We start from the raw sequence: 17,197 nt of genomic DNA, 5'->3' as shown, positions 1-17,197 counted from the left end.
CTCTTCACACAACACACAGTCAACCTGTGGAACTTTTTCCCAGGGCATGGTGTGGAGGCCAAATGTAAAACTGGGTTCAAAAACCATTCTACTGGGGAGGGAGTTGGAAAGGAAGTTCTGCAGAGAAACTGTGTGGCCTATGAATAGCACATAGCCAAGTTATGGGAGCTTCACTTTAGAGTAGTGGTTCCCGAACTTGTTCTGCTGCTTGTGCAGGAAAAGCCCCTGGTAGGCCAGTCGGTTTGTTTACCTGCCGCGTCCGCAGGTTCGGCTGATTGCGGCTCCCAGTGGCCGCGGTTCGCTGCTCCAGGCCAATGGGAGCTGCTGGAAGTGGCGACCAGTACGTCCCTCAGCGCACGCCGCTTCCAGCGGCTCCCATTGGCCTGGAGCAGCGAACCACGGCCAGTGGGAGCCGTGATCGGCCGAACCTGCGGATGCAGCAGGTAAACAAACCGGCCTGCCAGGGGCTTTCACGGCACAAGTGGCGGAACAAGTTTGGGAACCACTGCTTTAGAGTAATACAGAGGAGCAAATTGTGGACAGGTTGAAAGGCATACAAAGAGAAAAAAAAACAAAGAAAATTATGTGAAAAAAATCTGTTAATGTTACATCCATGCAAGACTCAGGGGAAAAAAATACACTTCAAAAACAACATCTCATTACCAGATCATACATCAAATAGTACAGAATGCTACATAGGTGCAACTGTTACATATAAAGTGTAAACATATAAATAAATAATAATTGATGTATGATGCTAGCACATATGAGCCATAGTCAAAAATCATTGTGCTAGGCACTGTACACACCTATAGTGAAATGAGTATCTTCCCTGGAGGGTTTAACCAACAGAATAAAACAAAAGTTACTTTAAAAAAATCAAATACAGAAGAGGTAGAATGAAGGCTGTTGTGGGAACCTTCACTCTCAATTTTCTATTTCTGTTTGTTTAAAGTCTGAGCCTTAACACTGCATTAACATATGTATTTGCATATAAATAGAACTAAGTAAATTAATGAAGGGATACAAGAAAACTGAACAGGAAGGCAGCTAGCATTTAATAAGGCTGTTAAATATGCTGATTTTATTGTTTAGATTAAAACATCAGCCTTTGCAAATTATCTTAGTGATTTCTAATTCATAATGGAAAAATTATATCAATGCTGGGGTTTGATAAAGAATTCTATAATCTTTCTGATTCACTCTACCAAATGCAGTTAAAAGTTATTAGATTGCTAACACTCTAACTTTTGTATAACATATTATTCTGCAGGAAAAATAAACACCCATCTAAGATCCACTTTCCTTTTTGTGAGCAAAAATGTTGCACAACTTTAACAGAAGCATTAGAGTATATGATAAGTTGTATTTTAAGAAAATTATTTCCATATACTGGAGAACTGAAAATCCAAGGAGAATCACAGCAGCAAAAGTTCAGTAACAATAATATGTAACTGATAGTTAAAATTAAGTTCAGGAGTTATCAATAAGCCCTCATGGTGTGAGCTTGAGGCCCCCATTAACATTAATTATAGTGGCACAGCAGCACCATTATACTTAAGGTTGTGTCATTACTTCTGTTTAAAGGTCGACATTTCTAAGTCCTCTAAAATCAACATGGTCACTTGGATTCCTTGGAAATTTGGTGCGCCTCAGAAGAGTCACTTGAGATAGGGACTGCGAAGCTGTAAGCCCTGAAAAAAATAGTCTCAGTTTTAACAAAGGGAGTGCAAGGCACCACTAAATCCTCACAGGACCCAAACTGAGACTGGCATTTACAAAAATGTACATTTTTATAGTGTCCATGCGCCAATACAAAAGAACAGCTAGAGGGTTTCCATTCCTGCCATCTTATATGCTTTAAAGCTCAGCACCTGTAAGTGTTCCAAAATCCAAACAGTTACTCAGATCACTTTGAAATTTGGTGCACCACATGGGGACATGGATAGTGTTAATGATCCAAATTTAGGGTCATTTGGGGTCCAAGTTACATGCCTCCCCCCGAAAAAAACTGTTTTTCTTCTGCTGCCTTGTTCTGTTAAACAGAGAGGTACTAATAAGTGAATGAATGACAGACCTCATTGAGATTGTTGGCTGTGAACTTACTGTGACGTTCCCCTCTGGTGTTATCTGGCCCAGTGATCTGCTAGGTCACTCCAATCCTTGATTCTGGGAGCCAACCTTACCCTGCTCTGCTCTGCTGTGAGAACCCACACTCCTCGGCTGTTCACACACAGCCTCTGGCTGCTCCTTGGATTGTGCAACCAAATGACGCTAGCCAATATCTCCGGTCCCAGACACAACCCTAGGAACCTCCGTCTTGCAGTGTCCAGTTATGCCCACTTATATGAGTTCGTCAATTTAACAAATTGATATGTACCAGGCTTGTTGTCTCAAGGGGAGTCTCTGACACGTTTCAAACTAAACACACTGCTTCAGGTAGAACAAACAGATTTATTAACTACAAAGATAAATTTTAAGTGATTATAAGTCAAAGCATAAGTCAGATTTGGTCAAATGAAATAAAAGCAAAACGCATTCTAAGCTGATCTTAATACTTTCGGTGCCCTTACAAACTTAGATGGTTCACACCACAGGCTGGCTGGCTGCTCTTCAGCCAGGCTCTCCCTTTTGATCAGCGCTTCAGTCGCTTGGTGTGGTGTCTGTAGATGTAGGTGGAAGAGAGAGAAAGAGCATGGCAAACGTCTCTCCCTTTTATCATGTTCTTTCTTCCCTCTTGCCTTTGCCCCCACCCTTCAGAGTCAGGTGAGCATTACCACATTGCAGTCCCAAACTGACCAAAGGAAGGGGGGTGACTCACTCAAGATTCCAACAGATCCTTTTGTTACTGCCCAGGCCAGCGTCATTTGTTCCCGTGAGGCTGGGCTTTGTTTGTCCCATGCATACCCTGACGAGGTGTGAACTGCCTCTCTGCTCTTGGAGAGTTTTTGCCTGGGCTTATTTTAAGCCATGAGGATACATTTTCAGCCTCATAACTATATACATGAAATTATAACCTATAACATTATTGTGACAACAATTACTCACATAACGACAATGCTCAGTGCATCATGAGCCTTCCGAAGACACCCAACATGACAAACTTTACATTGGATACCACACAGTCATTTTACAAGGATGAACATGGGGGTGCTGGGTGTTCCCCCAAGGTACAGAGCATCACACTTACCCTTCAATTAACATAACTAAGGCCTGGTGCACACTACACAGTTAGGCTGACGTAAACTACCTTCTGTCGACCTAGCTGTAGAAGTATCTTCACTTAAATTGACTCCTGCCAATATAAGTGACTCTCTACACCCATTTAGTAACATCACCTCCCCTAGTGGCAGGTCAATGCAGTGTCAGTGTAGACACTGCATTGCTTCCATCGACTGTTACTGGCTTTCAGGAGCCATCCCACAATGCCCCACATTGACAATTCAATCAATACAAATGCTCCTGGTGAGGACGTGCACTGCCGACACAAGGAGCCAAGCGTGCACACACACAAGTGATTTAATAACTACGATGGCTATATGCTGACGTAAGGCAACATAATTTTGTAGTGTAGACATGGCCTAAATATAAGTTAATTACAAGCCCTCACCTAAGACAAAAGACATTTTGAACTGAGGGTATGTCTATACTAAAACTGCTACAGAGGCATATCTGCAGTGCTGTAGCAGTGCTTCCATGTAGACATTACTGATGAGAGGGTTTCTCCCATCACTACAGGTAACATACCTCCTCAAGAGGCAGTAGCTAAGTCAATGGAAGAATTCTGTTTTGATGGGAATGTAATCAAAATATTTTGCAGAAAAAAATTAGACATGTGACTGCTTCCTGGAAGGGGCACTAAGGGGCAGAGGAGTGGGGAAAGAGGAGAAGGGTTGGGGGCTGAAGTAAAGAGAGGAGGTTATGGAGGAGGATAAAGCAGGTATGGGAGGGGAGAAAGGTTAGGAACTCAAGTGAGGAAGCTGTGGGAGCTAGGGGGCTGGAGGGGTGGGACACTGGGATGGTGGATGTGGGAGTGAGTTTCGGGAGAGTGGGGGAAATAGAGGCTGAGACATCAGTGAGACCCACATTCTTCCCTCCCATGTGCCCATATCTGGGGAGCCCTGGCCCCTCTAGGGGGATTTGAGCAGCCCTCCCTCCCCCTCATGTGATCTAACGTATGGGGGGCTTTCCTCTCACTGGTTTCTGAGCCCCTCTCACTGCCTTCTACACATGTGTGCCAGGGTCTGGTGGGTCCCATGCCCATCTACAAGGGTTGGACACCACCTCCCTATCTCTCTTAATGTGATCCAGTTCAGGGATGGGGGGTTGCCTTTTGGGATGGTTTGAGGCCCCCCTCCCTGCTGCAGGATCTGGGGAAGTCCTGCCCATTTGAGTGGGGAGCTAGCACTGGTATGTCTCCTCAAACTCAGAATTACCTCCTCCCCCAGCTTATGTGACCTCTCAGTGGGGTATGATGCTGTATCATGAGTCCCTTTGGGGAAGCACAACAGTTCCAGCTCCACAGGACTGCTGAGACCACTCACTCTGCAGCACAGGTGCTGAAAAATCAAAGAGAGGCTCTGAGCTGTAAAGGCTGTCCCTTTCCCTGCCTCTGTCTCTGACTGACCTTATGAGGCTCTGGAGAAGAGGTGGTTAGAGTATCTGAGAGTTGCCAGCAGAGACTGGAACAGAGAAGCAACGTGGAAACTGCCAAACCCCTCCTTCCGATTTGGAAAGACTCCCTAGCTTGTGGAAATAGAGAAGGGTGCTTTTTAAGAGGTAGGTCTGACTTCACTTCATGTTCTCTTCATTCAGCTGCCCACCCTGAGTGCCTCACTAAGACTACTGTCAGGTACTCTGCATGGGGCTATACCTTAACTATGGCTTTGTAAGAGTATCTTGACAGGAGTATATGCCACACTGCCTCCCTATTCGTTTCCAGGTGAAGTTTAAAATGTTGACTTTACTTCTCTCTGTGCGCCATACTTCCACAGGTGAAGTCAGCAGAGGTGCTTGAGCTAAAGCTCCACAGGTATACATGAGAAAGGGCTTCTGAGCAAGTGTTCTTTGTGAAGGCCTCACAACTTCAGAACTCACTCTCCCACAGCCTCCTTTGCTTTAGTCTATGTCTACACTCTGCACCTTACAATGGCACAGCTGGTCTGCTACAGCTGCACTGTTGTAACGTACGCGGCGGAGCTGCTCTTTGTCCCAGGAAGAGAGCTCTCCAGGCAACAAAATAAAACCACCCCCAACGAGGGGCAATAGCTTCATCACTGGGAGAGCATCTCCTGACAACAAAGTGCTGTCCACACCGGTGCTTTTCGTCATTAACACTTTTTTCGTTCAGGGGTGTTTTTTCACACTCCTGAGCAACAAAAGTTTTAACAATGAAACATAGCCTTAGTCTTAAATAGGCCAAAACTGAAAATCTTCAAGTCATGCTGTAAACCTTATCTTGCCACCCAGGCAGATAAAAATGGGGAGCTTTGGAATAGAAAAAATTAAGAGGGGGAAATAATGGAGAGGGAGGGGGATTTAATCTGAGTTATCTGGTTTGCTGGTGGTGGGTAATTATAAGGGGAGCTGGTAGCAAACTCTATACGTAGGTTGCCTAACACTTTCCAGTACAAAGGATTCTTGTGACCTTGTCTATGAGAAGCTCTCATACCTCCATTGTTTGCAGCAGGCCTTTGAAAACCGGACCAGAAAAATACCTTTTCTTTGAACCACGAAATTCCATTTAGCTTTTGCTCAACTGTAAACTGTTGAATACATAGGTACCTCTCAGTGGTACCTCTTATTTCAAGGGACATTGCTAATTTTAGTCCCCACATTCCATACAAATTTGATGTCTCCTCAATGAAAATCATTGACATTGATAATAAAGAATCAGAGAACTGAAGTTATACAAAGAGTTATTTATACTGAAGGAGAGGCTCCTAGAACATTTTAATTTTCCTGCAGGAATGATTTTTTTCTGCCCCTCATGTTTGGTTTTTGTCATACATAGTACCTCAGCTCTTGGCAGGTTGAGAAGCATGTACACAGGCACCAAGGGAACCCTACCTTTGACCCTTTGATATGGCTCTCGTCTCTGGTAAATGGAAGGAGGGTCAGAGAATGGAAGTCACCAGCATACCTGTCACTACTGATTTGATTGGGACATGCCCGGGTTTTGAAAACCTAATCTGGGAAATTTCTGGTCTGATCAGTTTTCAGAGTAGCAGCCGTGTTAGTCTGTATCTGCAAAAAGAACAGGAGTACTTGTGGCACCTTAGAGACTAACAAATTTATTAGAGCATAAGCTTTCGTGGACTACAGACCACTTCTTCGGTATGCAGGTACTAATAAATTTGTTAGTCTCTAAGGTGCCACAAGTACTCCTGTTCTTTTTGCTGGTCTGATCAGTGTCATAGGACTGTGTGGCAGAGATATATATAGTATAGAAGAAAAGGACCTTGTGAACAGATCCAAGCTCAAATGTCATATTTTTGTTACTAAGTCTATCAGTATGATAAAGCAGAGAAATCAGACTCACCAAGATCTAGATGAATGCCTGGAACAAATGAATTGAGAAAGAACATCAGGATAACAAATCCCAACACAGTCAGGCATTTGATGAGAAGTATTTTGTCTGTTATTCTGTGCTGTAGGTAGGAAAAACATTCAGCAACTATGTTACAGAAGAATTTATTATACTGTACACGCTTTCAATCCCGCATGCATTTTGTAAAGCATAAATCTCTTACTGTAAAGGAAAGGTGATACAGGAAAGAAAAGTAAAAATCTTAAGTTAAGAAAAAGATTCTCTTGGGGGGAAAAAGAAAATTCTGTAGAAACAATGCTATTTTAGACAACAAAAATCTTTTGACATTAGCTACAACTTCTAAATTTGTTTTGTATGTAATTGATAATAAAGGAAGTAGATTTTTAAACATTTTCATTATCATACTGTATGTTAGGTAAGTGATTACAATTTAGCAGAGGCCACTGTAGATTTAAGGCCCTTGACACAAATGTGAATAGCAGGAATCTGCAGGTCATGACTGCTCAAAATGTTTATATTTGTTCAGCTACCCCAGTTTTAACTTTATTGTAATGGGAACAGTAACACTGAAATGCAATTTCCATTATAATCAGGGCCCAATGCAATCTGTGATTCTATGGCACAGAAATAAATTAACCCCATGCTATTGAATTCTGCTCCAAAATCTTAGAACCTAATCTACAGGTTCTACTCTTTCCCTTTATTCATCATTCTAGTCTCCACTTTCTACCTAATTCCTGCACTCTCCTTTCCTGACACCTCTTTTCCCCCCAAGATCAGAGCCGGCTTTAGGAAGTGCGGGGCCCGACTCGAACAGTTTTGACGGGGCCCCGGCAGGGATGACTCAAAAAAAAAAAAAACCACGTAAAAAAACATGTGGGGCTTGTACTCACCGCACGGCACTCATAGTCTTCAGCGGTTTGTCCTTCACTCGCTCCGGGTCTTTGGTGGCACTGAAGGACCTGCTGCTGAAGTGCCACCGAAGACCCAGAGCACTGCCGGGTGAGTAAAAATTAAAAAGGAGCCTCTAGCCAGGGAAGGGATTCTTGGCCACTTGCCCCCACGCCGGCAGCCCTGCCACTGGGCGCGGGGCCCGATTCGGGGGAATTGGTGGAATTGGCCTAAAGCCGGCCCTGCCCAAGATCATATTCTTATCACCAGGCCCCATCTTCTCCCCCATTCCTCTCTAGTTTCCTTTTTTAGTCCCAGTTTTCTCTATTGTCTACTGGTTCCTCTTTCTAGTCTCACTTGCTCCACCTAGATTCTTCCCCCACTCCATCCTGATTCCTCTGTATAGTCCCAACCTTCTCCCACTCTGTGTCCTGGTATTCCCCTCTCTAGTCACCATTTTCTTTACACACACATACACACACACACACGGTTAAGACTATTTAAAAATCTGATCACACTTTATACTAAGGTTCTTTTAATAAGAGGTTGATTAGACTGTAGCTCTTTGAAACAGGAACTGTGTTTGTAGTGCACATAGTATTGCTAGCCCTGGTCCATGATTGGTGTTCCTAGGTGCTAGCACACCACAAAAAATATATTAATATTTATATCATTAACATATTTATATTAGGTTATAGATGGTAATAAGGATATCAGTAGAAGATGTTCTCTATAGCTACAAGCCATGATATAAGCAACCTGTTGAACTGTTGGAATCTATAACAATGGATTAGCAATTTATTAAATCATCAATTAATCATGTATTAACACTTTATAAAAGTATTTATAAATGGAAACTCAGTATAAAGTGTGACCAAAAAACATCATTAAGTAAATTTAAGGTTGCAGGTACATATCGGACAGTGGGGGGGGGGGGGGGCGCGAGTGTGTGTGTGTATGTATATATACCTAAAGTACATTACAGTTAAAACAAACAAACAAACAAGAAACACAGGAAATTCAAACTTAAGGTTAAACTTAAAAGAAACGTTAACATCTGAATGTGCTACCTTAACTCTGTCCCATTCAGAAGCCAGCCCACCAGCTTTTCTTCCCTGCCTGGAGAGTATTTGATAGGTGCACTGAATTGGTTCCTGCTTTTTCTGCTAGGATATACTTCAAAATATTATCGGTGTACCAAACCAGAGGAACAGTTTTTCTGAAACTTAGTATAACTGCCATTTACCTACTTTTTTTTGGAGCTCCTGAATATTTGTTTCCCAGTTTTTATCTTCTTGTGAAATTTGTCTGAAAGAAAAGGACGCATGCCCTTTAGTTATGAAATTAGAGTTCTGCCACAATCTTAATACAGTATTGGAATACGTCCTCTATTACAACTAGCTCCTCTCACACAGGGGCATCCCTAGCTGTTCTGGGGCCCTACGCAGCCCCCCCCCAGAGGGGTGCATGAGGGGCCCCAGGCCTCTGCGGGGAAGGGGGCCTCTGTGGGGGAGGAGCAGGGAGGCTGGCCCCAGGCCTCCGTTGGGGGGTGGGAAGCTGGCTTGTGGGGTAGAGGGGAACAACCCCCCAGCACTCACTGGCAGCACAGCTGGGGCCGGGTTGCTGCACTCCCACCACTGGTGAGTGCAGGCACAGCCCTGCCACACTCCTTAGGGGACTGGGGGTGGGGCTGGGCAGGGGCAGGAAGAGGCGGGGCGGAGGCCCTGGGGAAGAGCCGGAACAGGGGCTGGAGCAGCACGCAGCTGCTCAGGGTACCAGGAAATTTGGTGCCCCAAATTTCCTGGTGCCTTACGCAGCTGCATGCTTTGTGTATGGGTAAGGATGGCCTTGCTCTCACATTTAGACCATCCTCTTACTTATATAAGCAATGCACTCTAAGTATGAAACTATGGCCTTATTACAACCAATAGCAAAACTCCCATTAACTTCAATGGGACAAGGATTTCACTTTAAAAACCCAACCCTACAGCACATAGACCCTATCCTTATGAAAAGTCCCACTGACTTCAAAAGAACTCTGAAACATTTTAGGTCTGAACTAGCAAACTTCATTGCAGGACTGAGGCCAAAGACTGTAGTTAGTTCCTGCACCAGTTCTGGAAGTTGACATGTGCCATTTTGAGATAAAACAATGGAGATGTGCCAGCAAATTAAAGAAGTATGGATTGGATGAATGGACTACAGGGTGGATACTAAGCTGGCTAGATTATTGGGCACAACGGGTAGTGATCAACGGCTCGATGTCTAGTTGGCAGCCAGTATCAAGGGGAATGCCCCGGGGGTCGGTCCTGGGGCCAGTTTTGTTCAACATCTTTATTAATGATTTGGATGATGGGATGAATTGCACCCTCAGCAAGTTTGCAGAGGACACTAAGCTGTGGGGAGAGGTAGATATGCTGGAGGGTAGGGAATAGGGTCCATAGTAACCTAGACAAATTGGAGGATTGGGCCAAAATAAATCTGATGAGGTTCAACAGGGGCAATTGCAGAGTCCTGCACTTAGGAAGGAAGAATGCCATGCACCGCTACAGGCTGGGGACCGACTGACTAAGCAGGAGTTCTGCAGAAAAGGACCTGGGGATCACAGTGGATAAGAAGCTGGATATGAGTCAACAGTGTGCCCTTGTTTGTCAAGAAGGCAAACGGCATATTGGGCTGTATTAGTAGGAGCATTGCCAGCAGATCAAGGGAAATGATTATTCCCCTCTATTTGGCACGGCTATGGCCACGCCTGGAGTATTGCGTCCAGTTTTGGTTCCCCCCCCCCACAGAAGGGAGGTGGACAAATTGGAGAGAGTCCAGCGGAGGGCAATAATTAGGGCGCTAGGGCACATGACTTATGAGGAGAGGCTGAGGGAACTGGGCTTATTTAGTCTGCAGAAGAGAAGAGTGAGGGGGGATTTGATAGCAGCCTTCAACTACCTGAAGTGGGGTTCCAAAGAGGATGGAGCTCGGCTGTTCTCAGTGGCGGCAGATGACAGAACAAGGAGCAATGGTCTCAAGTTGCAGTGGGGGAGGTCTAGGTTAGATATTAGGAAACACTATTTCACTAGGAGGGTGGTGAAGCACTGCAATGCGTTACCTAGGGAGGTGGTGGAATCTCCTTCCTTAGAGGTTTTTAAGGTCAGGCTTGTCAAAGCCCTGGCTGGGATGATTTAGTTGGGATTGGTCCTGCTTTCAGCAGGGGATTGGACTAGGTCCAATCTAGATTGGACTCCTGAGGTCTCTTCCAACCCTAATATTCTATTATTCGTGTGTGTGTGTGTGTGTGTGTGTGTACACACACACACACACACAGATAGAGATATATCATTTACATTTTACAATGAAGTTTTTAAAATCTCGATTACTTTATTGAGTTATCAGTATAGTCAGCTCTTCCAGCATACCCTGGGGTTCAGGAGCTGTGCTATTAACAGTAATAGATTACATATTGTTGCATTATGCTGAAGGAATCCTGACTTCCAGCATCAATGAGGTAGTTTATATGCACATTTCAGAAGTTCTCTCTTTGGTAAATCATGATTTCTTATAATAATTTTATTTCTTTTTTTTTTTTTAATTGCCTGATTTTGATCAGGATTTGATCATTCATAAAATGAACCTGCCAGACTATTCAATATGTACAATGTCAGCGTAAACATCATAGGATATAAACAAAAACATTTCAGGTTACCGAAGGAATTTTTAAAATCCAATTTACATTTCCCTTTTCATGCCCTTTATTTAAGTATCTACATTTCACTCAGCTTGGACAATGAAAATTAATAAAGTCGGTTTCACTTTTGTTTAGAGTCAATTTCACTATCAGGTTGTTTGTACTGTACTACTTAGGTTTCAAATTCTAAACAGCAACTTTTAAATGACAGGCAGTGATTTTCATTGGAATTTAAAAAAAAAAATTGGATTAACATTTTGTTGGACTTAAGTTTTATTAAAAGCTTTTCCCATCCTCAGCACAACATTTAAATTGTGGGTCATATTTAAATTGATAGCGCTTTCTTAAAATGTTGTTAATAAATAATTTTATACATGAGTGGGATGTCTTCCAAAGTCTCATCCTCATTGAAGAGCACTTTAATATTTTATTTTTTAAAATTATTTAGCAGCATGCCACTGTATGTTCTGAAGGACACTGTTGAATGGAAAAAGGATCACAAACTTACTTTTTATGCCTTCAAATGAAAACTACCTAATGTTTCTAGATCCTGAAGTTCAGGGGCATATTACCAACCTCAAAAAGCCAATTCTGTCTCCTTACATTTATCAAACATCTTTTAGCTACTTACTCGGTCTTTAATCATCGTTGGGAAGGGTGCTGGGTAGAAGGGGCAGCACCTCTTCTCCAATTCCCACGTGATGCTCGAAAGCACACCATGGAATCCAGATCTGGGCCCAACGGAGAGAACACTGATCTTCACTCTCCTAGCTGTGCATAGCATTACTAGTGTAAAATCCTGGCCTCAGTATCATTGACTTCAGTGGGGCTAGATTTCACTCCTAATCTTATGAACAGATAGTAAAGCATTAATACAGCAAACCCTGCAGTTCCATGCTAAAAACAGCACCCATTCCGCCAGACAGTGGGTTTCACAAGTCTCCAAAAGTGCCTCTACAAAATTAAAGTGATGTGAATTGTGCAGGCTATACCTATGGAACGTTTTGAGTTTTTTCCTCAGCAAGATCTCCAGAGTCAGAACTTTCTGCATTAAGAGGCATTTCACAGCAGTTTCTTCTCTGCTGGCAGGGTTGATGCGTTGTGCTGTCAGTCTCCAAACATGGATCTCGTGTTTCAGTTCTAAGAAGAAATAGGATTGTTTAGCTTAAAGTGATATAGAATGCATATTAAATCAGATCCCACCCCCCAAAAAAAAAAAAAAAAAACGCAAATACACATTGAATGTCTTGTACTCCAAAGTTAAAAACCACTCAAATGGAAGCAGCATAGAGCTAGTGACCTTCAAAACTATTACTGAAAGTTTGCTTTGGTGTGTAGGAAAAAATAATGATAAATAAAGAGGAAAAACATTTTTAAAACATAATGAAACAAACGCCACATTCAGTTTCCGAACAACAAATTGTTCCCTCCAATGCTAGTGAGTGGTTCCCATTGACTGACGAAAGAACAGAGCACACATATCCAAGGACAAACTCTGGGTCTAAAATCAAACAATTTGTTTTTAACCTATACAAAATAAACTGTACCCTATTGTACTGCTAACAGAGTGCTAGCCATTTTGTAGAAATATATGAAGGTAAATGCCCCTGTACAAGGAGAATGGACAAATATTAATCAAGGAAGGTTAATGGAATGGAATGGAATGAAAAGCATGAAATTGTCCAGGAAGAATTAGCATGAACAATGCTAGCTCCCATGATTTGTTGGGAATCTTTTCACTTATTTTATTTTCATATTAAAACATTGTTAATTATATAAAATAAATGTTTTAATTATCCAGTGTGGTGGAATTTTAGCATTGCGTTTGAGAACAAGGTGTAATGACATTAAACCATTTCCCAGGGATTCAAGTTCTGGAGACTTCTGACATGCTTGTTCCATAGGCATGGAGACCGTTGGGAATCCTAGAGTTAACAAAAAGAACAGGAGTACTTGTGCACCTTAGAGACTAACGAATTTATTTGAGCACAAGCTTTCGTGGGCTGCAGCCCACTTTATCGGATACATAGAATGGAGCCTATAGTAAGGAGATATATATACACACATACAGAGAACATGAAAAGGTCAGAATTGTCCTACCAACTCTAAGAGGCTAATTAATTAAGAGAAAAAAACTTCTGTAGTGATAATCAAGATAGCCCATTACAGACAGTTTGACAAGAGGTGTGAGAATACTTAACACGGGGAAATAGATTCAATGTTTGTAATGGCTCAGCCATTCCCAGTCTCTATTCAAGCCTAAGTTGATGGTGTCTGATTTGCATATTAATTCAAGTTCAGCAGTTTCTCGTTGGAGTCTGTTTTCGAAGCTTTTCTGCCACCTTTAAGTCTGTTACTGAGTGGCCAGAGAGGTTGAAGTGTTCTCCTACTGGTTTTTGAATGTTATGATTCCTGAGGTCAGATTTGTGTCCATTTATTCTTTTGCGTAGAGACTGTCCAGTTTGGCCAATGTACATGGCAGAGGGGCATTGCTGGCACATGATGGCATATATCACATTGGTAGATGTGCAGGTGAACGAGCCCCTGATGGTATGGCTGATGTGATTAGGTCCTATGATGATGTCACTTGCATAGATATGTGGACAGAGTTGGCATCAGGCTTTGTTGCAAGGATAGGTTTCTGGGTTAGTGTTTTGTTCTGTGTTGTGTGGTTGCTGGTGAGTATTTGCTTCAGGTTGGGGGGCTGTCTGTAAGCAAGGACAGGTCTGTCTCCCAAGATCTGTGAGAGTGAGGGTTAACAATAAGCCACTTAACATTTCTAAACACAATATCCCAGGGCAGCCCAGAGGATTCAGGGGGCCTGGGGCAAAACGGGGTAGCTGAGGCGCTTGTACTCACCCGGCAGCGGTCTGGGTCTTCGGCGGCATTTCGGCTGCGGGGGGCCGTTCAGTCACTCTGCGTCTTCGGCAGCACTGAAGGACCCGCCACCGAAGACCTGGAGCGACTGAAGGGCCCCCTGCTGCCAAAATGCTGCTGAAGACCCAGACTGCTGCCAGGCCAAGGCTCGCCGGGCCCCTGCGGGGCCCAGGGCAAATTGCCCCCCTTGCCCCCGCCTCTGGGCGGCCCTGCAACATCCTTGTCCACACTCAGGCCAAAATAACATTTAATCTGGTGTTAGAAAACATGACAAGGCCACATTTTGACTAACACAATGTGTTTTTCCCCCCCAGCAGAGACAAGGCCTTGGGGCCTTACATCAAGGGGGAAAACTGTAGCTCCTGCTCAGCTAGAATGATAGAATGTGTGCATTAGGAACGAGCCTTGGATTTCCTAGAAGAATCCTAAGAAAGTACGAGCAGAATCCTTAGTTACACAGAAAATATCTAATACCACCTAGAAGGAACTTTTTTCCCAAGTTGAAACCCATTTAAGCAAATTGCCAAGGGTTAATTGCTGCCCAATTCCAGATCACTCATATAGCCAGAGAACTTTAGTATGGGAAGAGAGGCCTGTGAAGCTCTTTGTGCTGCTTATTCATAATTTAGCAATAAATAATTATAAATAAGCATTTATTTCATTTACTAAGAGTTATCCTTCAGAATGTCCTGAAAACAAATATTTCCTTATATACTGAAAGAGGTAACATTAGTTCTATTTGTTGTTGTTGTGATTACTTTGCTCATATTATTTAGTAACAGTAACGTATCTATTGAAGCCCCCTCCCTTGGTGACCAATTATTCACAGTTATCAGATTATAAATCATGCAGAGATGGGTTTAACAAGGATTCACCCTTGATGAAACATTATAATTTTACATAACTGATGCAAACAAAGAGCCACATACAGCAACTGACTTACATTTTGAATGGCCTCATAAATGTGTTTTGCAGGTGCATAAATGATGGTCTTTGCCCAGAGTTTACAATCTAAGGGCTTGCCTATATGAACAGTTAGTAAATGGTAACCTGGGTTGTAAATCTCCCCACACTAGCCTGCTGTGCACCATCTGTATGAACCCTGCTACCGTGCATTAAAAGCTCCCATTTCAATGCAAAAATCTAAAAAAAAGTGGAGTCCGATTTCCTTATAGGCTTCTTCATTTTCTTTCATCACTCTGATTTTGTCTCTAAAAATGTTGCTTTGCAATCCCTGTATGGTAAAGGGAAAACTTTAAGTGATCCTATATGCTGTCTCAATCTAACTGAGATAATCTTTTACACTGAATGTAAGTACATGAGGTATGAGAGATGCCAAGAAGGTTCTATCACATTGGGATTTCTCTTGAGACCTCAATCTATTGGTTCCCCAGAACTCATCACTCAGGTTTCTTGATTGGCATACACTGACTAGACAGCACTGATCAGACTCACGGGTAGGGGCTACGTACATATCACATATCCAAAGAGTCCAAGTGTTAATTACTTTATGTACAAGTTTGACCCTATACTGATGCATGCATCTTCCATCCTACATTCACTTTCAGTCCTCCCTTCATTCAACACATTGAACACTGAAAAACAAGACAAATTTACAAGTGAAATCCTGGTCCCACTGAGGTTTGTCATTGACTTCAGGGGGCCAGGATTTCACCCCACATTTTAAAAAAGTTGTATTTAGTTTATTAAAAAAATCAAATGCGTGTTCTCTTCCTGCAATCCTGTTACTCACATTCAGAACGATTCCCTCTTTCAGAATATCGTTCACTCCTCCACTAACACTAGCAATATCAAAGAACACAGTATTGCAAACTCAATCTAATTAATTCTCAAAATCCTTAGTGACGAGCTCTGTTAATTGAATACACTCAGGAAAGCATAACCATCCATGATGGGATGATAATTGTCATTTTATGATAATTTTTAACCTGAAAGTGCACTACACTTCTAGAAGCCTAGGTGGATGAGGTAATATCTTTCATTGGACCAACTTCTCTTGGTGAAAGACAGTCAAGACAGTTAGCAGTGATGGGCTGTGGCTAATAAAGTGCAAATCATATTCCTAGGAGTACAATTTTCTCCTCATAGTATTGCAGTCTAACTTTTTTCACTAAAATATGTTTTTCCTAGCTAAGATTTTAGAGCGAAAATAATTTTATCAATATATTCATTGAACAAGAAAAAAAAACAGCACCATTGATTTTATAGCTTCACATAACAATAATACAACTTTTATAGGGTTTAGTTCTTAGACGTGCTTTACAATTATTAACTAATTTGTCCTTGTGAAGTAGGTAAATAAGCATTATCCCCATTTTACAGATGAGTAAACAGAGGCAAAGAAGTGCTGCTCAAGGTCTCAGAGGGAATCAGTGTCAGTTGAGATTAAAACTCAGAATATCTTGGTGGGAGCCAGAAACTACTAAGTACCAGACCAAACTTCCCAACAATACCAAATAAGTTTAAGGTACTGATCTTGCAATCATTTATGAGTATGCTCATCTTTATTCACATGGCTAGCCCCTATTGAACTCCTGCAACCCTGAGCATCCTGATATTTACATCCTACACATTATTGTAATAATCTTTGTACAAAACATGCCTTGTGAGGTATCATTTGAAACTAATCATTTACTGATCATTAACATTCTTGCAAGATATATGTCCATGGTGGGTATTAAGAGTTAGGGATATACGCTAGAATTCTGACTAAAAAGTGTGTTTAAACCAGGCATGTCAAGAGAAGTTTATAAACAAGTCTTCCTTAGACAAAGGAATGCATATTTGATTCTTTGACCAGCCCAATCTTCAGGCAAAGACAATGAAGGTCCATTTTTACATATTAGATAAACAAAGCTATTAAGCTAACAGGTGGGGGAAGAAAGAGCATGGAGCTTTCTTCACCATCAGACTCCATGTCGCCTTCTTCACAGCTTGAATAAACTTTACTTTGAGGGGTAATCCACAGAACAGGCTATAAAGATGGGGGTTGAACCTCAAGTGATAAGCAATTGAATCAACTGGTTGTATACAATATTACTGTATTATAAAAGGGTAGCATGAACTTTTTTCTGAAAGCTAATGACACCGGTGATTAATATTGTGAAATGTGTATATTAACACTATATGAGGAAATATGGATACTTAATATGTTTTAAAGTCTGTGGCCAAACAGGGAG

General features: G+C 42.2%; 1 protein-coding gene across 1 annotated transcript in view; it reads right to left on the bottom strand.

Moving 5' to 3' along the window:
• Positions 1-17,197, bottom strand: part of OCA2 (OCA2 melanosomal transmembrane protein) — a 344,911-nt gene that overhangs the window by 115,882 nt on the left and 211,832 nt on the right. The window contains exons 16-18 of the mRNA XM_054016529.1: positions 12,113-12,260; positions 8,692-8,749; positions 6,542-6,650 (exon numbers count right to left, since the gene is read on the bottom strand). Coding sequence (XP_053872504.1) covers positions 6,542-6,650; positions 8,692-8,749; positions 12,113-12,260 — 315 coding nt within the window. The remainder of the gene's footprint in view (positions 1-6,541; positions 6,651-8,691; positions 8,750-12,112; positions 12,261-17,197) is intronic.

This window comes from Malaclemys terrapin, chromosome 1 (genome assembly GCF_027887155.1).
Source record: "Malaclemys terrapin pileata isolate rMalTer1 chromosome 1, rMalTer1.hap1, whole genome shotgun sequence".
Taxonomy (NCBI): Eukaryota; Metazoa; Chordata; order Testudines; family Emydidae; genus Malaclemys; species Malaclemys terrapin.
Note: the sequence above shows the minus strand (reverse complement) of the source record. Positions and strands in the feature narration are given on the sequence as shown.